The 22,550-nt window shown below is 42.3% G+C and overlaps 1 protein-coding gene across 3 annotated transcripts in view; it reads right to left on the bottom strand.

Annotated features, from left to right (window-relative positions):
• Positions 1-22,550, bottom strand: part of LRRC1 (leucine rich repeat containing 1) — a 134,017-nt gene that overhangs the window by 93,985 nt on the left and 17,482 nt on the right. The window contains exon 1 of one of the 3 annotated variants that reach the window (XM_047860256.1): positions 14,432-14,451. The exons of 1 other annotated variant lie outside the window; for it this stretch is intronic. In XM_047860256.1, coding sequence (XP_047716212.1) covers positions 14,432-14,434 — 3 coding nt within the window. In that variant the 5' untranslated portion in view covers positions 14,435-14,451. Of the gene's footprint in view, positions 1-2,773; positions 2,840-14,431; positions 14,452-22,550 lie in introns of those variants that run through there. One more of the 3 variants, XM_047860255.1, reaches the window with a different exon arrangement.

Below are 22,550 nucleotides of genomic sequence, written 5' to 3'. Positions count from 1 at the left end.
ATATGGCCATTAAAAATCTTGCTTCTCTTTTGGGACTACACTAAAATCAAAAGCTTTTGCACAGCAAAGGAAATCATCAACAAAACAAAAAGGCAACCTACTGAATGGGCGAAGATATTTACAAAGATGTATCCAATAAAGAGGTGATATCCCAAATACAGAAAGAACTTATACAATTCAACACACACATACATACACACACACACAAACACACACACACACACACACACACACACACACACACAATCTGATTGAAAAATGGGCAGATGACCTGAGTGGACATTTTTCCAAAGAAGATATCAATATGGCCAACAGTCACATGAAAAGATGCTCAACATCACTAATCATCAGGGAAATGCAAATCAAAACCACAATGAGATATCATCCCACACCAGTAAGAATGGCTAGTATCAAAAAGACATGAAACAACAAGTTGGTGAGGATATGGGAAAAAAAAGGAACCTTTGTGCAGTGTTTTTGCAGTCACTGTGGAAACCAGTGTGGAGGTTCCTCAAAAGATTAAAAATATAAATAGCATATAATGCAGTAATTTTACTACTGGGTATTTACCCAAAGCAAATAAAAACTCTAATATGAAAAAAAATCTGCACCCCTATGTTTACTGCAGCATCATTTACAATAGCCAAGACATGGAACCAACCTAAGAGTCTATCGGTAGATGAACAGATAAATAAGATGTTGTACATACACCCATACATATATACACACACACACACACACACACACACACAGGAATATTACTCAGCCACAAAAAAAGAATGAGATCTTGTCATGTGCAAGAAGCACATGCAACATTGTCAGGTGCATTACCTGGAGGGTATTATGCTAAGTGAAATAAGTCAACAAAGACAAATACCAGATGATTTCACTTATATGTAGAATCTAGAAGACAAAACAAACAAAAAACCAGACTCTTAAATTCAGAAAAGAAACTGGTAGTTGTCAGAAGAAGGGAGGCAGGAAGGGGCAGGGTGAAAGAGATAAAGGGGATTAAGAGGTACAAACTTCCAGTTATAAAATAAATAAGTCACAGGGATGAAAAGTACAGCATATAGGGAATATAGTCAATAATACTGTAATAATGTATGGTGACAGTTGGTGACCACACTTACTATGGTGAGCACCGAGTAATGCAAAGAATTGTCAAATCAGTATGTTGTACACCTGAAACTAATATAATATTGTATGTTAATTATACTTCAATAAAAAAATATAAAAGTCATGTTTCTGAGGAATATCTAAAAATATAAACACACATGTTCTAGGGTTATCAAAAAAATCAAAATTGTATAAGCAGTATAATCTCTATTTTGCTTGTATGTAATAGGAATTTTAGGGAAAAAACTACTTTAAAAAGGTAAATCTTATGGGGAAAAAAAAAAGAATTTAATTTAAATGATTTAGGATCATTCAACCTTTGGGTGCTGATGTTTTACACCACAGAAAGCCAAAAATTCTACTTATCTAAAGGAAGAGTTGTTTTTCCTTCAACTGTATCTTCGAGCAAAACTTGCAACCAGTTTACATATCAAAAAAATTCTTCCAAAAGAAGTCAAACAGAAGTTCACTTAAGTTTATTAAAAGTGGTCTTATATTTTGGCACAGGATGTTCAACAAGGTGAAATTTTTCACATATTGTACTCAGGAAAACATTACATGGCTCAAATGGAATAAAACTTCGTTTAGTGGAAAGTGTCTCTTGGATTCAACACAATTTATCCAAGCTAACAGCATTAATAAGTACCATGTATATATATATATATATATATATATGTATATATATATATATAGCCACTTATACATATATGTATATATGTATATATACATATATGTATATATGTATATACACATACATATATACATATGTGTATGCATATATGTATATACACATATGCACATATATGTGCATACACATGGTACTTAACACATATATGTATATGTATGTATAATATATGTATACATATACACACACACAATGTGCCTATTTTATGCAGAGTTTTGAAGTGGAGAAAAAGATGTTCAAACAAGATGTAGCTCTTACTCTCAAGGAACGTCCAGGAGCTGACACAAAATATGTGGACTACAAGGGAGCAAGTGAAAATCATAATAAATGAGGAACAAAATGCTATGAAAAGAAAATAAATGCCTCCTGTCATGTTATGCCCCTACAGGTTAAATTTTTTTAAAGTCAATTAAGCTGTTTTATGATCAGGCACACAACACCATTCATAAGAATGGATTATTCAGAGAAATTATGTTAGGAATACTGTTACTGAATTTTCTCAGGAAATACACCAGCATGTGGATCAACAATCAGTTCTTCTGAACTAACAGGCTCAGCTAAGAATAAAGATGGGCAACACTGATGCGTCCCTGTCTTTGGAAGAATAGGATACCTTGGACTGCCTATTAGTTAATGTTTTTTGTCTCCTGAAGCAATAAATGGATACCTTCCTAGCCAAGGTTTGACCTTTTTGGATAGCAAGCAACAAATGGGGGAATTCAGTTACTGCCACAGCATTTAAAAAAATTAATCTGAGTTATCAGAGTCCGATCATTCAAATATGGCCCATAAACTTCTAGGGCAACATTTAACGGCACTTTTAGTGTGTACTAATTGTAAGTAAAGGGGAAAGAGAAGAACTGTGTCTCTTATTCTCAGTAATGCTGAAGATGACCAAACTGTTTTAAACCATTATCAGGAGACCTTGAAGGGTTGGAGGAAGGACCTCACTAACCACTTAGTACGTACGGCATTTTGGGGTATTGCAGCCGCGAACCCGTCTCTAACAAACTGCTGCATGGCTTAAGCGGTAGCCCTGCAGTGGCAGTCATGATGTTACTATATTTATTTTGGAGAGCTGGTTTCAAGGAACTGCCAAGGTACTTTTCCAAAAGAGGCGGGAGTGCATGATCAAGCAGTAGACTCTAGCAAACACTGAAAGAACAAATAATCCAAGCATCAGATGCATACTTACTGAAGTCTCACATGACTCCAAACAATTTAAATGTGCAACCTGATCTCTGCATAGGCTAAAAAGTCACTGCTGGCCCTAACCAGATATTCGGCATTTAGAAATAGAAGGATCACTGCAGAATTTAGCAGTGGGGAAGGGCTTGATTTGCCCCAAAGCATTTTCTACATATTCTGAATACACATGAGCTACGACATACATTTTGACTTTTCTAAAATCACATTTTAAGATTAAAATAAAGTAATTTTAGTATAAAAGTGCTCTCCCCCTGATACGCTTACATTGCTAAGTGTTTATAGCTCCTGTAAGAGCAGCTTTCCATCTTCAAGATAAGTCCTCTCTCTGATTTAAATTTCTCACACATACTAAATTCACACTATTTCCTACTGGCTGACCAAAACAGTGGTGAGAAGCAAGATGGAAAAAACTGAGAGTAGATTCCCTAGCAACTCGCAGTCAAGCAAAAACAAAACAGAGCTCATGCTGGTCGCCATATTTTAGCCCCACAAACTGAACTAAATATTAAATTCTAATATTAATCCAGATGAAGAACCACAAACACAAGGCCTAATTTTGAAAACTTTCTGAATTGCCCCACTGTTTAAGGAACAAGAGAAACCATTAGTGTCCAAAAGAGTCTGTTCAACTCCCATAGTCTGCAGTTACGTCTGATTAAATGTGGAAGTCTAACAAGTCTGCTTTCTTTGTGATGAGGGAAAGGCACAGCTCTCAGGGCTACATCTTTGAGCCGCTCTTTCTGACATTCTTTAAATTTTACTTTTACTATTTACCAGCAACTTATTAAGTAAGCGGCCAAACTGACATTCTTAGCACTCATTTAATATAAGAATATACATCTCAATTAAAAAAAAAGAGGGGTACCTGGGTGGCTCAGTCGGTTAAGCGTCTGACTCTTGGTTTCGGATCAGGTGATGATCTCACAGTTCATGAGTTTGTCCCGCATCCCACTCTGCACTGGCAGCCTGCTAGGGATTCTCTCTCTCCCTCCCTCCCTCTCTGTCCCTACCCCTGCTCGCTCGCTCTCTCGCAAAATAAATAAACATTAAAAAAAAATTAAAAAAAAAAAAAAGAATGTACAGCAATGCTAGATGATGGCCTGTGGACCACACAAGGAGCCACTTCACTCGCTAACCACAGCATCTGTCTAAGGACATGGTTCTTTCACTGTGACAAAGCTCTTCAAAGAAGTTCTGGCAGTGTGCTTGTAGTGCTGACCAGTTGGTTCCTCAGAATAAAGACTACATACTAAGTACTTATTCAGGACATCACCGCAAGGGTGATTCTCACAGTCGGAAATCTCTGTGACATGAAATCAAAAAGAACATCTGAGGAACATTCAAGAAAAAGGAAATGTAGGAATCATAAAGGATACTCCCCAACATGAATCCCAAAATAAAGTATGTGAGACAACAGCACTGCTCCAGTTCTGGGACTTCCAGGAAATAAGCAACAGATCCCAGTGTCCAGACAAGATGGCATGAACCATGTTCCGTATTCTGCCAGGGCAATGTTCTCAGGTACTTCTGTGGTCCCAGACTTCTAGGCTACCACTGCCCCAGCCTCCTATTCCCAGCTGAGTCTAGCTTTTTACCCAGGTATATAGAATTCATTTATTCATGTTGTGGCTCATTATACCATGTCATCAGCACCCATGGGGGCTGACCCTGACCTGGTACCACTGTGTCCTTTTCCCCTTGGAAAGCACCTTCCACAGCTTGGCAATCCGGACGGACTACTCATCAAAGACTTCTTTTACGAAAGGTGATCTCCTACACATGGGGTAAAGCAATTTATAATTAAAACACTACATTATAAGAGCAGAATTTGAAAAATCTAATTTCAAAAACTTTCTAACACTTCACTTTTTACAAAAGCAGCTCTAAAATAATAAGAAATACCTCTAATGTGCCAGGTACTAGTCTAGGGACTTCACATACATAATCTTATTTAATCCTGTAACCCTGAGCCAGGCAACCACTTTAATTTCACAAATAATGAAACTGGAGCACAGAGAGTTCACATACCTGAACTCAGTTTACACAGGTGTGTCCACCTGTCTATTGTAAACAGTAGGGCAAAGAAGCACCATGGAATCCAAGGTGTGTAATTCCAATTCCCTAATTTACTGTTTGTGTGACCTCAAACGAGTTGTTTAACCTCTCCATGCCTCAGTTTCCTCATCTGTAAGAGGGGGTAATAACAGCATCTATCTCGCATAGAACTATAGTGATAATTATATGAATGAACATAGGTGAAGTGTTTACAACAGTGCCTGGCATGCGAGAAAAGCTTAATAAATGTCAGCACAACTGCTATTTCGCCACCACATAGCACACCCTCGTAGATACCCAAGTTACTAAGACTTCAAATGTAAGACATTTAGATCCGATTACAAATCTTGCTATCTATGGAGTATAGTGTGAGGATGGAGCTCAGTGCTGAACAAGAATCACGCTGACACGTTTTAAGACTTATTTCATTTTTGAAAGCAGAGAAGGACCACAAACAAAAAGACATTATACACATTCATCAACAGATGGCTGGGACCAAAAGTTTAAAGAGCCTCAAGAAGGGACCTTCACAACTAGCTCGCAAGTCCGGTAACCCACATTCCACCAAGTACTCAAGCTACTATCCAAATACAACAAGTAAATTCAAAACAAGTGTTTCATCAAATCAAATCATTAATCATAATCAAATCATGAAAAACAAAATAAAACAAAAAAAGTGAACGAAAACTTACAGGGAAGGGCTCTATGGATTTGGGGGAAGCTCAGTAACTTAGTGCAAAGCAAGTCAAGACTTTAGGGTGGGCCTGCCCTGCATACAAAATGGACACAGGGTGGGAGTGGATAGCCTGGAGGCCTAAACAAGAGAGGGGCTGTGCACATCAGAGATGGCTCAGCAGCCGGCAGCTCGGGTGATAACCTGCCTGGCTCAGAACCGCAGGGTGCTGCCCTGTGGCTGGCCTTCTCTAGTCCTGGCCCTGTGCAAGATGGCAAAGAGACTCAACCAGATCTCTGGCTTCCTTCCAGGGCCAACAGTCTCCGATTCTAATTATGAAAAAGGAAGGAAGGAAAGCAGGTGACACAAATTACTCACGTGTCTTTTCCTTGGTCTTTAAACTGAGAGCCTCCAACTCTCAAATGGGTTATGCTCCAAACACCATGTTCCAAAGGCCATGATTAAGCCTTCAGGTAAGCCTTTAAGTCTACTCAACCCCTAACCAGTATAAACATGTCTTCTCAAAGCTTTCCAAGGGCTATCCACTAGTTCCAGAACAAAGGACAAACTCCTTCATTTCAATTCAGGGATGCCTTAACCTAAGCATAGTCTACGCCATCATCAACATTTTTGTAGGTCCTGATAGCTTGTAAAGTCCCTTCTTATATCTCATGCCACCAAGAGAACCACCCAGTAAGCAATAAGTCATTACCAACTGAACTTTGGAAAGCAACATGGCACATGAAGCCACGCCTCACACCCAGCCTCTCTTGCTGCAAGGCCAGCATCCTGTCTTGTCTACCTTCTGCCCCACAATTGCCCCAGTGGTCGTTCCAAGTTTAGTTCCCACACCCACAGACCCATCCATACATCCCATGTTCTATCCCCAGTGAATCATTTGCTATGCATCCTGCATTTACTGTTTCCAACACCCTTTCCCGGCCATCAACATCTTACTCACCCTTAAATGCTCCACTCGGAAGCCTTTTGCCCAATCACCTTGGCAAAATTCAAACTGCCTCTCCAAAGCATTCTGTACAGACATCCTTCACTGGATGAATAAGCCTCTGTTTTAATAAACCGTATTATACACACCACTGTGTCCCTCGGAACACTTATCATGGTTCTGCTACATGGTAAATATTCAATGTGCAGTTGTCCAGTGAAGTGACCTAACATGATTTTTGGCTGTTTTTTTTTTTTTTAATGAAAATGAATTCTAAGTTCTAATTCAGGATATTTGGAGCATACCTATGCTCTGTAAGCAACACCAGCCCCACACCCACAAGCTCTAGACAAGAAATGGGGGGAGGAAAAAACTTTTGTGTCAAAATGGAGAGAACCAAACCCTCCAAATTTTAAGAATTACTAGGGCAACTGTTAAGCATATGGATTCCTAGGTCCCACCTCAGACCTGTTAATGCATCATATTCATGTAGAAGGGCTTAAGGATCTGATTGATCAAGCAAGTTTTGGTAACACTGGCTTTGACCACTGGGTCTTGATCCTGGATGCATATTAGAACCACCAAAGTACACCTTACCTAAGATAGGGCCAGGGTTAGACCATGCATTCATTACAAGGGCGATATGGCCCCCAAGAGGATAAAAATTAATGGCCGGGTATTTTCAAAGTCTTAGCTACCACAATGGTTTGTGGTCCATAATACATCTGTGGTATTAAAATTTCATGATGGAAGATGCAATTAGAAAAAGTGTGTCTAGGAGCACCTGGGTGGCTCAGTCAGTTAAGTGTCTAACTTTGGCGCAGGTCATGATCCTGCAGTTGGTGGGTTTGAGCCCCACATCGGGCTCTGTGCTGACAGCTCAGTGCCAACAGCTCAGTGCCTGGAGCCTGCTTCAGATTCTGTGTCTCCCTCTCTCTCTCTGCCCCTCCCCCACTTGTTCTCTCTCTCTCTCTCTCTCTCTCTCTCTCTCTCTCTCAAAAATCAACATTTAAAAAAAAATTTTTAAGTAGGTCTAGGGACGCCTGGTGGCTCAGTCAGTTAAGCATCTAACTCCAACTCAGGTCATGATCTCACACTTTGTGGGTTCAAGCCCCGCAGCAGGCTCTGTGCTGACAGCTCAGAGCCTGGAGCCTCCTTCAGATTCTGTGTCTCCCTCTCTCTCCACCCCTCCCCTATGCTCGCTCACTCACTCTCTCTCTCAAAAATAAAAATAAACATTAAAAAACTAAAACAGAAAAAAGAAGAAGTATGTGTAAAGAGGCTCCGGGTAAGGGAAGGGCAAGAGGGTGATAAAGAAACTAAAGTTGAGAAACCTTGGATTAAAGTGATGAAAAATGTGAACAGCTCTTGAAATGTGCATAAAGCAAGATTTCCCCTTTGCCCCACATATTTGCCCTATAGTTGCTCTGAATTAAAAATCTGCTGACAGGGGCAAGTCAAACACGACATGGGCTTGAATGGGGAAACATGAGTATATATGGGCACCTTCAGAACAGTGCACCTTATCAAATACAAACTTTTAATATGTTACCCATGGCAATTGTTGACGGTTCTTTACTCTCCTTTTGCAATCTTGAGCCAGGGTGTGGTGGGACATCCCTTCTCATTTCAGGCTGCCTTGGAAGCACCCGTGCTCCCACACCCTAAACCTAAATCAAAATGAGACTCTAGGCTGGAAGATGGTGTGGCCCCTTCAGGTTTAAAATCTTTAAATCCAGATGCATTTCACAAGTGGGCCTCTCCCAAGGCACACGGACTGGCCAGCTGTGGTGATCGGGAGTCCAAAAGAGAGACGGACAGTGTAACCGGGATGAGATACGAAGATCACGCCTGAGCAAGCACACATGTACGCATGTGGGCAGCCTGTCGGTGGGGGTGGGCAGCCCCAGATGGACAGAACAGTCGTCACAAGGGAGCAAGGAGAAGGAAGGGAACTGTGAGTAAGCCCGTCCTCTGCCTGAAAAATCCTTCAGGACACTTAGCCTGTAAGTTACTCAAATGGGCAGAAGCCAGCAATAACGAGAGAAGGAAAGTGAAAGAACACAGGCAATAAAACACACCATAAAAATACCGAAAGTAGATCAACAGATTATAAAAATCATAATTTCAGAATAGCTTAAAGACAATCTAGTCTATGGTCCCCAAAGCTGGCCCATCTACTGTGCCCCACTTAACTCAGCAAACCAGTTCTGAGTCTACCACAAAAGCATCAGATTCCTGAACTCCATCCTCAGAGACTCTGAGCCTGCAGTGGGGCTGATGCACCCTGTTTTAGAAAGTTCCCCCAGGTGATTCTGATGAGCAGCCAAATCCTGGAAGCATGGTTCCAGACCTGATTTTGTAGACAAAGAACCCAGTTCCCTTCCTCTTCCTGAAGGTCTTCCCATCTCCTCACTGACTGCTACTCTATTTCTGAATGCTGACTCAGTACAATGCTACTGGCTAAAAAAAAAAATTATTTTTTTCTGAAGCCACCATCAACTTTGGAGAATGCCCCTTACCCTGTTTCCATACCTCCAGGGACAGAAAGCACACCTATAATGTTTGTAAGACTCCCCATTTTCCACTCCGATGACTTGTCTGCCATTTCCCAGCATTACTTTTCAAAACAGTGGCGGTAGAAAGAGCTCACTGAACAGCAGAGGCTGAGACAAACATGGCATCCAGGCTCCTGAGCCTGGCAGGACTGGCTGTCTGCCCAAATTAGCAGGCTCCTATAGAAGTACATTTTTAAGGCAAGGCAGCCAAATTTTAGAACCTGCTCACTCTTCAAAGATTTCTTCCTCCGTGCAGACCCGTAACACTCCACATCCCAAGTGCATTCCTCCCCCACCACGTATTCAAGATTTGGAACCTATTGCCATTAGGAAGTCTCCCTACAAACCACACAGACCAAATGTCTAAGGAAAATTTCACGTACCTTCTCCACGTATGGTTGCCAGGCAAAAGTGAGTACTTCCCAGGATACTAGAACATGCTCAGTACAGAGTCACCAGAACAGCAAGGCCTAGTGATAAGATTTGGTCCCAACCCGTGAAGACCAGAAAGTGGGTCAGGAGAGAAGATTTGCAGGGAATGTCAAATGGCCTATGAATATCTGCAGGCTTGTCACACGGTCAAACGATTACACTTGCTTGGTATGGTCCAGGAGCAGGAAACTAAAGGAAGTAAAATGTTCCTCTATATATTGAGCCAAAATGTGACAGGGTCCTCTGGGAGCACAGTGACTCCTCTGTTCAAGCACAGGCCAGAAAACTGCTTTGTGTGGTTTTATGAAGGGAACAGATGAATCAGTGGGTGGTTGATCTAGAAAGTGCCTTCTTGACCCTAAGATTCTACAAGCACAATCTTCCTACACATGCTCCTCCTCCCATTCAAAATGTACCAAGGTTCTTAGGTAACAGCCTGTGATATGCACTTTGGCCTATAATTAACTTGCACCAAGTACAGTATTTACAAGGAGGAGCAAAGCAATCTACAGGTTATCTGGGGTCAGAAGACAGCAACCCAAATTCAAGTTGGAACATGAGGTCACATGTTCTTGACAATTAGAAAAAAAATTAGGAAGCAATGACCAAGTCAGGTAGCAAAAAAACATAACTACTTTTCTTGCCTACTGGAAGGAGGAAGAAATGGGGGTGGCAAGACAGCATCATCGACCTGGCTTTTTCATGAGGAAACACACGGCCGTATACTAAGTTCTATATGAAAGGGCTCACATCCTTCCTTGGGAGTTATAAAGAACTTTTAAAAATGGAATTCTAATTGATTCTTGTCAGTATTTTACATGCTAATAGAATCTTCTTATTCTATTTTTAAATTAAAAAGTCTGAACTTGGGAGATGCATCCTAGCATCCAATCTATTTCCTCATATTTGTGACAGCTGAGCTGGAAAAGCCAGAGGATGCATCACAGAACAGGGTTTGCTCAAACACTCCTTCTAGCGCAAGAAAAGACTCACACCCTAACTGGGCTCAGCCTTCCTTACTGATGGGAATGAGTTCACATCTCCCTGGAATACACACGGGGGTTAAATGTCTGCAAGAACAATATGTCACAGAGAATGGATTCTCCATGAAGCCATTCTTCCCTTGCATGATGAAGAAGTACACACTATCAGAACCCAGAATGGAAAAAAATGGAGTGCGAGAGAATTTGGTTACAGTCAATGAGATTTCAACACTTTGCCAGCAACAGGGAGGAGGCCATTTGTCTGATTAATTCGAAGTGAACCACAGTCAGAATGTGAAGGAACTGCTCTGCTGTCCATGCGTCTAGCAGGACCTGGCTACTGCCCAGCAACCATACAAGCACTGGAAACCTGTCCTCCCTGGAAACCTCTAGCAAGACATGCTTCCACCGCTCAAAGTCACTTATGAGGATAATGGAAATGCCAACTACATTCCAGACTACAGCAAGACTGATGGAATAAACCTCATCTTATTTTGCCCTGACTTCTTCTTTTCCAAGGGTACACTTGAATTCGTGAGCTTTCTCTGTTTTTTTGCGGGCCTTTATTTTAGTGTTCCTCATCTGTTTGAACACTCAACAGGCAAGTTTTAACCACATTCTTTGGTCTCTCTCTGGCATCTAAGCCTTCACTATTGCTGTATCCTCCCCAACTCCTCTGCAATTTTCCTCCCTCGATTGCTATGTTCTTCTTGTCAAGGATCTGTACTCCTTACTGGCCACCTGACACTTTAACAGTGGATGAGCTGTTCTTACAGGACCTAGAAATATTCAGTCAGGGTAAGAACAAAGAGAAAATGGTATTTCAATTCATGACAAGTGCAGTAATTATATTTCTTTTGCAAGTTTACTTCAAAATAATCATTGACAAAAGCCTAAACACTTCTGACTGGCTCCATTCAAAAAGGAAAAAAAAAGGAACGATCTCATACCATGTATTTTTTTTTTAATTTTCAAAAAAGCCTACCATTAGAAAGCAAAGCATTAACCTTGACATCTATCCAAAGTCAATCTTGCAATGCAGCATTGATAACATGGGCCAGAGTAGTTAACTGAAAAAAAAGCCTCCTTTCCAGCCGTCTTTAATAGTGAAGCAATCTGCACAGAATCAGAGAAAGGCTACCAAAGGCAAAATAACCTGAAGAGTAGAGACAATGTATTGAGAAGGAAAAAGCAAGGGATGACTTCTCAGATAGTCATCAAGATGGTCCAATATTCTCAGAGAAAATGAGGATACAAAATGGAAATGCACCACCATCATAAGTCACGTGCACCTCAAAATGCAGTGGGAGCTTTCCATGATGGGTGACAACGAAGTCTCCGAGCTGGGTGACTCAGCCTTAAGGCATAAGAAGCACAGTGCCGAAGGCCCAGGATACTTTGAGGGGGCCCCAAAAATGTCTTAATTTCTTTTAAGGTCAAAAGAAAAAAATGAATAACAGTAAATCCAGCTTGAATTTTGTCTAGCACAGTCACAATTTTATGGAGGAAGAGGCCCCATGAAGGCAAAGTGCCTATGCTAGGGCCCAAGAGAGTTGAATTCAGTCCTGTCTATAGAGAAGAAAGCAGATGCCAGCAAGTTTCTCAGGGTCTAAGGCAGATACATAAGAATCTGTAGGATGTTTAAATCTAATGACATTAACAAAATGATTTTCCATAGTGAAAGCTAGATAGTGGACTCTGAATATTACAATATGTACAAAGTTAAGGAAAAAAAAATAATTTTGCTTTCAACTGTTCAAAGAAAGCTTGATGCGAGTGACAGGTTCTTCAGGGGTCTACAGATGACAGAAAATAAGCTCTGACACCAGGAGAAACAACAAGTAAGTCAAGAGATCCTTAAGGAGATCCTTCTACATAATAATAGTGCTGACTTTCTAGTGTGTTGCCTTGTTCTTTTCTCCCCTGGTCATATCTACTTCATTGTAAAATTGTTGTTGTTTTTTTTTTGCCAAAGTGTGATTTTACTATGTGTACACTTCAGTGTCTTCCTCCCACCCCCCTTTTTTGTATATTACATCATGAATAATTTCCTATGTCCTTAAATGGAGCATCTGGAATTCACCAAGGTATGCGATAACACCTCTTACGCTGTCCTAAACAAAATAGAGAGTCGTGGGCAGAAGGATAAAATGGGAAGATTCACAACTGGTTGAACAAAGTCAACTGGCCAGTGGGCTCATTACCTACCTGTTGGAGTAACTATGGGGGTATGATCCAGGGCTTCACACTGTCAGTGTTTTCCCTAATGAATTTAGTGTGCCTACTATGTGCAAAACCCCACACTACATACTTTACACACATGGACTCTCCTTACCCTCATAATAAGTTTGTGAGACAAAGATTTGCCCGTTTTATACCAAGGAGACAGGATGGTGATGGAAGTTCAAAGAGGCTGAGTGATTTGCTCAAGGTCAAAACTAGCTAACAGCAGAAGTCTCAAGTCCATCTCCAGCTCCTACCTTCTTTCCTTCTTTCCAAATGATGACACTTTTATTCCATTTTCAGGGTTCCTGAAACTAGCGAGTACAAGTTTCAGAAGGAAAAGGATCTCTTTAAAGGCAGTTATCAAAGAGCTAAGGTGCTAATCTAATGACATTACATTTAGCCCTGAGAAATGTCACAATTGGGTCCAAGAAAACTAAAATTCTACACACAATAAATAATGGGGATTTGACCCAAAAGCAGAATGCATGAACAAAACTTGCGGGTGGCCTCAGTGTGAGCCTAAGAGTTATATACCCAAAGGTATACAAACTAACTAAACCAAACTATAAGCTCACTGTTACAATCCAACAGTTACATATGCATCCATACGCTTTAGGACTGCGTTCATAAAAAGTATTACGCCCAGGGGCACCTGGGTGGCTCAGTCGGTTGAACGTCCAACTCTTGATTTTGGCTCAAGTCATGATCTCACAGTTTGTGAGTTCGAGCCCCACATCAAAGCTGTCAGCACAGAGCCTGCTTGGGATTCTCTGTTCCCCTTTCTCTCTGCCCCTCCCCTACTCTCTCTCTCTCAAAAATGAAAATTAAAAAAAAAAAAAAAAAGTATTATGCCCAGAATGAGGGAAGTAACAGTTTTTTGCCCTGGCCGGTATATTTTATTTGGGATACCACATTTCAAAAAGTTTTGGTGAAAAATAACATCTCCACAAAAAACATAACCATGCAAAATAAATGAACTGGAAATTTTTAATTGAATACGAGACTATACAGAAGGGGGTGGTTAGGGTGGATTCAAAGACAGAGAAGACGGTGGCATACATTCCTTCAAGCAGACAGAGCTCCCACTGCCTTCACCCCTCCATTGGACTTTGTATTTCTTTGGTTCCCACAGTGGAGATTTTGGACTCCTTTAAAGATACAGGAGCAGATAAGGTACCTGCTCAATTCACGAATAAAAACCTTAGGATTCTGCCAATATCCATTTAGACTTTTCCCCTGGAGCTTACTATATATCCACTCAAGTAAACAGTTAGGCATGTCTGTAAACAGGGCACAGGGACGGAGTTTCCTCAAGTACTTTTCAAGGCCCTGCTGAATGACATCTACCTCCCACTCCTTCCTGCCAGAGGCTAAACCCCAACCCCAGGAAGGGTAAGAAGATAAACGTGACTGGCAACAAAGGGATGTGTTGAGACGTAAACCCAGAAAAGAGACCTGAACATCATTTCTCCAAACTGCCTTTCCCTTAGGAATCCTCAGCATTCTCCCACTTAACTCCCGTTTCTGGCCAGACAGCCCGGTTACCATATGACTCTTAACGGTCTCTCTCTTCCACAGCTTCTCGGCAATTCTTTTTTCTGATCTTGCAGGGCTTTTGCCCCGCCTCTAACTCTTCCTCACGTGGGTCCCTGCAGCCGCTTCTCCAGCCTCTCCGCAGGCAGTGTCCCCCACGGTGCTGCTGCTGCTGCTGCTGGGTCAGTACCCACCCCCAACACACACACACACACACACACACACACACACACACACACACACACCCATCACACACACGGCGTCAAACCCCAGACCTATGTGCTGCACCACAGCATTTTGCTGCCCTACGTGAGTTCCCGGGCTCTGTCCTGGATGACTCAGACCTCGAAAGATAAAAACATTTATGAAATGACAAGGAGATTAAATGAGGATTTAAGTACCCACTAACATTTCCTAGAAGTGAAAGGAAGTAGATTTGGCAAAACACTTCTACAACCGCGATGCCTATCCTACCAGGAAAGATTCGAGAGTATATTCAAAAAAAAAAAGAAGAAACAACAATTTAGAACGTGTTTTTGACTTACTTCATGCCTTCCCTACCTTTCTCCATGCTCATCACATCACTCATAAACATACACACACACACACACACACACACACACACACACACACACACACGGTCACACAGTTTACTGCTACTCTGTACAAAGGAGATACTGTACCATCTAATCTGCATCTTTCTTTTCTCACAAGACAATGTACCAGGAAAGCCCCTCCATGACAACTAATTAATAAATCTCCACCTCATCTTGTAAGCACTGTACCACAGTCATGGCATGTATGCATCATAATTTATTCAACCATTTTCCCTACAGGCATTGCTTTTTTACTCCCCCTGTTCATTTTCTTTCTTTTTTTTATTTGTTTTCTTTCACCACCACAAGAATGCATTAATAAAAATCCTTCCGTATATAACTTGAAACACTGGTATTTCTATTTTTAAAACAGAATGCCAGAACTGCTATTGCCGGGCTAGATTCTCAATTTTAAGAGACATTGTTGACATGGCCTCCAAGAGGGCCATTTCACTCCCCTATCCACCACTGCCCTACATCCCAGAGGCAGGTTTGTAAAGGAGAGTTTGTATTAATGCTTGTACATCCACACACTATCTCTGAAAAGATACAAAGTAACAGAAAAGCAGCTTTCTGGTCCCAAGAGAGAAGTACAGGCCTGAGAAACAGGCAAGGGACACCCACTTTTCAGTACACACACTTTTTGTGCTGTCTTTATGTTTTACCATGTCCATATATTACAGATTCAAAATGTAAAATGCTCTTTAAAATAGTAGTGGACATTTCAAAGTAAGTACTGACCTTAAAGTATTGGCCATATACGCAACTAAATGTTGTGAAATTAAAATGCATAGAATTTGGTTTAAACGATCATTTTTGAAGACCTACATTACTCTAGATTTTAAGAACACAAAAATCAAGGCAGCCCCTTCTGCCGAGGAGCCCAAAGTCCAGTAAAGAGAAAGGTCTGTGTGCCAGACATCCACAAGGCCAAACAGCAGCCAAGATGTCAGGGTCAAAGGTGCCCCTCTGGAGCCAGGAACTGGCACGCAGGTGACCGTTAGACAATCACAGCCTCTGGTATACAGGTGACTTTTTTCTTCTGCCTCTTTAAACATTTCTGTATTTGTCGAGGTTTTCAAAGGGGCATCAATATCACTTTCGCAGTCAGGGTCAAAAAAAAAAAAAAGGACTCCCCCAAAACATCAATTGCCAGTATCAAAAATATCAACCCAAATGAATTTTTTTAGCTTAAGAGTTGAAGCAGTAATTAAAATCCTGGCTATCTTTTTTTGTCCTAACTCTATTAATATGAAACTAATGTGCTATAACGTTTTTAAAGGGGAATACAGCTGGATATTTGGAGGGTGTTCAGACTACTTCAGATTGTCTGGCATGTAAAAAAGCATTCACAAGAAGTAGTGGAGGAACCAGAAAGAAGGGGTTCCATTATGTCCCTTACCCTTCCCTCTAGTGCTCATGAGGTTACCTGCAAAGAAATATTTAGTTTACAAAGTATTCTAGAAAATATTTAAAATCTTGAAAATATTTAAAAATCTTACCCTCAGGAATGAGGAACTTGAATATGCTATTTATAAATTCTGCTGTAATGAAGCTATATTCAAAAGCAATAACTACAAGTTTAGCATTATTTTGATTCTGGTAACTCAAAATGAACACAAAAAGGCTTTTCACAGATTTCTATTGTCACGAGGCACTTAAAATTTCCATCTCAGTGATTTCTCTTTCCCCATGCGTTTCTTTTTATAAGATTCAAGGGCCTGTAGGGAGAGATTATCATGGGGATCAATTCCTAAAATACATCTGTATATTTTGTCAGGTAACAAACACACAAGTATTACCGTATAATAAGAACATAGACTTAACATCTACTTTATAGTCCAAAGCTAAATTATGCCGAATATAATTACCAAGCCAAGAATGAGGAAACATACCAAACAAGAAAAAATGTGTGCCCTTTGGTACCATGCTCACCATAATTTGTATGCTAAAAATATCTAATAGCCCAGCGTCAAAGGCATTGAAGATTAAAGCCTCTTTTACTTTAAAACTGCTTCGAAACTAGAATTACATCAGACACACCTTCCTGCATTTGCCAAAAGAGCTCACGTTATAAAAGCAGAACTTTCAATTAAAATTTTAAATGATTAGCAAGAGAAGAATGCAGAGTTGTTCCACTTCAAAAGTTACAAAGGGGAGATGAAAACGAAAAGCAGCAACATGCTTGGGTACTCGTTAAACCTGCTTATATCCTGGATACAGGAAGCGTTTTGTTTTGATAGCACCATGGGCCAAAACCAAGGCATTATTGTTCAGTGCTAGCATTAAAAACAAACAAAAATAAAACATTTTGTGAAAACTGGCCTGCCTGTCTTCCAGGAAGATCAAGATCTTATTGGCCAAGATGAAACCTTCCATGGGGACCACTGTGCACAGTGAACCCGTCTTCATGTGCCTGTGGACACAGGGGAAAGAGAACTCAACCTAGGTTTGTCCACTGAAAACTGATGCCCTAATTTCCCTAGAGGTGCTACAAGCAGAGGCCAACTTTATATTCTGGAGAGTCCCTGGGCCCTAGCAGGCCAGCTCCATAGACAACTGTCACTACATTTCAGTGACCCGAGGGGAAAGAATGAGGCCTAAGCTGGCCTCAGATACAGCTCCTGAAGACACTCCCTCAACTGTGTCTGTGTGTGTGTGTGTGTGTGTGTGTGTGTGTGCGCACGTATGTGCAAGCGTGCTGTCTGGCAATCATGCTGATATTCAGCCACACGCAAATCATTCTTTAAAATCATCACTTAGCCTGGCTCGGTCAATAAGGCATGCAACTCTTAATCTTGGGAGTTGAACATTCAAGCCTCATGTTGAATGTCAAGATTACTTACAAATAAAATCTTTAAAATAACAAAAATAAAAAAACAAAAAAAAAACAAAAAAACATCACTTAGGGAACCCATCTTCCAGTGGTTCCTAGAGTTTCCAGAGCTCAGAGGCCCACAATGACAATAATGTGGATCTCAAAGGCAATTTCGGTATTTCAAAGGCCAACAGAAATTGTACATTCATCTCCAAAAGACTAACAAAGGCCTAGCTAGCATGTCTTTAGAAATAGGAAAATTTAACTGTCAACCCACTTAACAAACACAGTGTATCTGGAAGCAAAATCTTTAAAGCCATGCTAAAAATGTAGGGGATAAATGGCACACACTGCAAGCAGGCAGCACTGTTCAAGCATCTGCGCACTTGCCTGCTCGGAGTTACCCCAGGGACTCACAGCTGAGCAGTCCAACAGACACTGGCAGTGCTTCACCATCAACCCTCCTGTTCACACAGAGCTATGATACTTTCCAGACCAGCCCATGACCTTATTCTTATTTAAGAACCTAGTTCTTAGGACACCCGGGTGGCCCAGTCAGTTGAGCGCCTGACTCTTGATTTTGGCTCAGGTCACGATCTCATGGTTCGTGAGATCGAGCCCTGCATTGGGCTCCACGTTGAGCATGGAGCCGGCTTGGGATTTTTTCCCTCCCTCTCCCTCTGCCCCTCTCCTCCACTCACCAGCTCTCTGTTAAAAAAAGAAAAATAGGTAAGAATCTAGTTCTTAGCCTGTCCCAAACTTCACATGTGCCTTTAAAAGATTTGCAAATGCAGCTTGATGGTCCAAGCTATGTGTAGGTGGCCTGAGGACAGTGTTTTGAAATTTGAGGAAAACCCACAAAGTGATTAATCTGAAGGGCAAAACATGCATTTGGGTGTGAAATGCCTAAATCTCATTACCCATAATCACAACTCACACAGTTTATTCACAGGTTTTAAAATCTAAGAAAATAAATACAAAATTTTACTGAACCAACACATACATACAAAAAAACAAAAAACTACCCATTACTTTAACCAGCTAACTCAAGCTGAACCCTGTAAGAAAATGAACTGGAGGCAGAGAATACAGAAAGATGAGAAAAAAAGGTGGGGGGCAAGGAAAGAAAATGCCATGAACAAGCAAAAGAGGAAGTATGAATCAAGAAGGAGACTAAGAGAAAATAAGTCAAAGATGGACTCTCTAGAATAGTGAAAAGGAGGAGGGATGCACGAGTTTCAGAAGAAGCTAGCACATTTTTAACACAATCTGCAGTTCACTTGAGCCACAGGCTTCAGATTACTATCAACCTCCTATTAGCTCCTACTGAAAAACTAATTAGCTAGTTAGCTCTTTATCTTTAAAACCTCCATCCTACAAACCGAACAAAATGACCAGGAAGGTAAGGCGTTACCAAGATTCTGGGATCCAATTCACACACACCTCCCACCCACCTCCTTCCTGTCACAGTCCTAGGAATGTCCAGGGGTTCATAGAGTGGAGGACACAAACAGGCAGCCCATACAGATAAGTCCAGTCTATACCTGATCAACAGTGCATTTTTGAAACTGTTGAACAAGATGTCAATGCTCAAAAACAGGGAGACTTCACATAAAAATTCTGATTTCCTGGGGAAAAAAAATGCAAGCAAGTAAGCATTGAGGGAAGCAGTTAACAGCAGGCCCACATCCTAATGTGACAGGGCTGGGATGCAATGGTGAGGGCTGTCCTCCTCAGATGGGGCACATGCTCTCTTCTGCCACGGGTCTGTCCTCAGCCTGCAGTGCCCACATGCCCCTGTCACAGGCGTCCAGACTAGTGGTTCCCAATGGAGGGGACGCTTCCAACAACAAGCCTAGCAGCTCCTACTGACCTCCATACCCACTGCACATCACCACCCTCTCCCAGGTCCCACCCTGGAAGACTGACCTCACCCAGAGCTGCTTCATTTCCCCAGACCTACTTCCTTTCACCTATCTTCAACTCCAATGGCCACAACCTCTCCCAAGGCTTCATTCCTACGATTTTCTCTCTGACCATCCAGCCCTTGCTAAAAAATTCCCTTCTTTCTCTGCCTACACAGCATCCCAAATACCTTTTCCATCAGACACCTCAGCGGCCTCAATCCCTCTTCCGTAGGTACAACAGACACCTACAATCTACCTTTCCCTACCCTGGGCTGGTATAGTTGAGCACTCTGGAGGACAAAAGAACACACACCATGAAGGCTGCTGGCACCCCTAGAAATTCACAACAACCCCAGGAACGCCTGCTAGCCCCTTCTCAAGCTTCACCACCCAGAGACACCCCCTGTTCAACCCCCCCACTTCTCTCCCCCAGCAACTGCCCTATCTTGTCCTTCCCTGAAGAAACTAAAGCCACCAGGCTTCATCTTCCATTTACCCACATGCATCCCCTTTCCTTCATTCCTCAAATTCTGTAGGGAAAAAACCCAGTCATGCGCGCTGAAAATTAAACTGTTACCCTTGACCCCTGCAACCACCACTCTCCTTTTCCAGTTCAGTCAGTCACCAAGTCCTGGCCCTGTTTGCCTCAGAAATATTCTCCCTGTCTCCGGTCTTGCTCCCCCTCAAATCCATCCACAAGCTGCTACCAGGCTGAGCATTCTGAACCCGTGTCTGACCAGACACTCCTGGGTTTAAACTCTGTGATGACAAATCAAAAGCCAAGCTCCCGAACCTGGCATTTGCAACCACCTGGGATGGGTCTTCTGCCTGTCCCTTGACCCCCGTACCCCCATACCTCCAACAACACCTGACTGCATCGTGCCCCCTGCCCTCCACCACCAGAAAACCTCTGTCACCAGCTCCACAACCCAGGCTTCGTCACAATCGGCCTGGGTGGCTGACGCCATCACTAAACTCTGACACCTAAAGGTAGAGACTGGCACTCCCTTCTGCATCTCGGGCGCCTAACAAGGCAGTGGGCCTTCTATGCGTGTTGGCTGCATGAAGATCTCAAGGCTGCTGCTACCTGACTGGATCTGCCAAAGTAGCATGTCGCACAAAAAAATCAGCCTTTGGAGTCTAGCAGACCTGGGCTTAACCCCAGCCAGGTTGTTTTCCATGTGAGTGACCTGAGGCATGGGCCTGGCCTCAGTTTTCACACCTGTAAAATAGGACTTTTGAAAACCCTCCCTGACAACGCCAACCCAAAGTGCCTAGTTGTGCATCTGGAAATACTGTGGGCAGTCAGTCAGGAGCTGCTATTTGCACTTTCAAAACTGTAACTGAGGTTTCATTCCACTCTCCAGCGTATGCAGTGTGTGGGCAGCCCCGGCCCACAGCCTCAGAAACACTTCCTGCCTTTTGGCCATTTTGCTCCTCATTAACGCCTCCGCTCAGAGGCCAGGGAGAGAGGATGGTCCTTCTGTCAACACGACTAATGATGTGTTATCTTTCTGTGCTACTGTTGACCCTCTGCCAAAGGGACATGCTGACTCAGCCCACACCACCACCCTCCTCGCAGGTGGACGGCACACAGACGTGTGACACACCTCACTGGGCCAGCACTGCAGGAGCCTCGTGGCACGCCAGGCTCAGACAGAACGAGGTGAGGCTGTGCCGCTGGAATCATGAGCCCCTCAGAATAACTCCCGACTCTAAGGCGCTACAAAGGAGTGGCTGGACACATGAGAAATGTCTAAGGAGCTACATACATAAACTACACCTGAAAAAAGTTTCTTTTTCGATGCAACAGACATTTTTTGAGCATTTCTTTTAACAAAGGCGCTGAATTCTCAAATGTCTGAGACAGAGATGCATAAAATAAGTCGCTGATGACAAACTGAGGGAAACAAACAAATGCACAACTAAGCCTGATCTTGACAGATGGCATGAGAGAAGCGAGCTGTGAATGGGTCAGGGAAGCACAGACACGGACGTGACTGCAGAACGGGGAGCACTTCACGGAAGTGGCAGCATCTGCACTGAAGAAGAGCATTTCAAGTGGAACACCAACAAAGACATGGGGATCTGGGACTCTGTCACAGAAATCTAACACTTAAAAACCACATTAGAAAGTACAAGAAGGGAGCTGGGTGGCTCAGTCAGTTGATCGTCCGACTCTTGATCTCGGCTCAGGTCACGATCTCACAGTTCACGGGACCGAGCCCCGCGTTGGGCTCTGCGCTGACAGCACAGAGCCTGCTTAGGATTCTCTCTCTCCTTCTCTCTCTGCCCCTCCCCTGCTATCTCTCTCTCTCTCTGAAAATAAATAAATAAACTTTAAAAAAAAAGTACTAGGAAGTACTTAGAACATACACTAGAATTCAACAATTTAGAAAACAAGCAGATTTGGCAATTTCATCTGTATAATATTTATGTTTTCCTCTCACAAAATTTCACACATAGAATGAAATCTAGGGACAATGTCTGCATGTACAAGCTTTTTTGTTTTTCTTTTAAGAATACTTTGCAACAGAAGTCACTCCTTCTAGACTCTTCCTGAGCAGATGGTCCCTATGTTTTTGGCAGAGGACACGGAGTTAAACCAGAGAAAGACGTAACAACTACCCACTGATGGGAAACAAGGGCGTCTGCCACAGTCAGCCAGGCTCACACTGTCTGTCCTCCCTGCCCTCCTCTTGCAGCAGGCACTTGAACCCCACACCCAGTCCCAAGCCCCTTATTCCTATCCCTCGCCTACCTGCTTCCCACTTACAAAACTAGGGTTGGGCCCGTGGCTCCGTGTCCGC

This window comes from Prionailurus viverrinus, chromosome B2 (genome assembly GCF_022837055.1).
Source record: "Prionailurus viverrinus isolate Anna chromosome B2, UM_Priviv_1.0, whole genome shotgun sequence".
Lineage (NCBI taxonomy): Eukaryota > Metazoa > Chordata > Mammalia > Carnivora > Felidae > Prionailurus > Prionailurus viverrinus.
The sequence above is the reverse complement of the archived record's forward strand: the minus strand, read 5'-3'. Positions and strand labels throughout refer to the sequence as shown.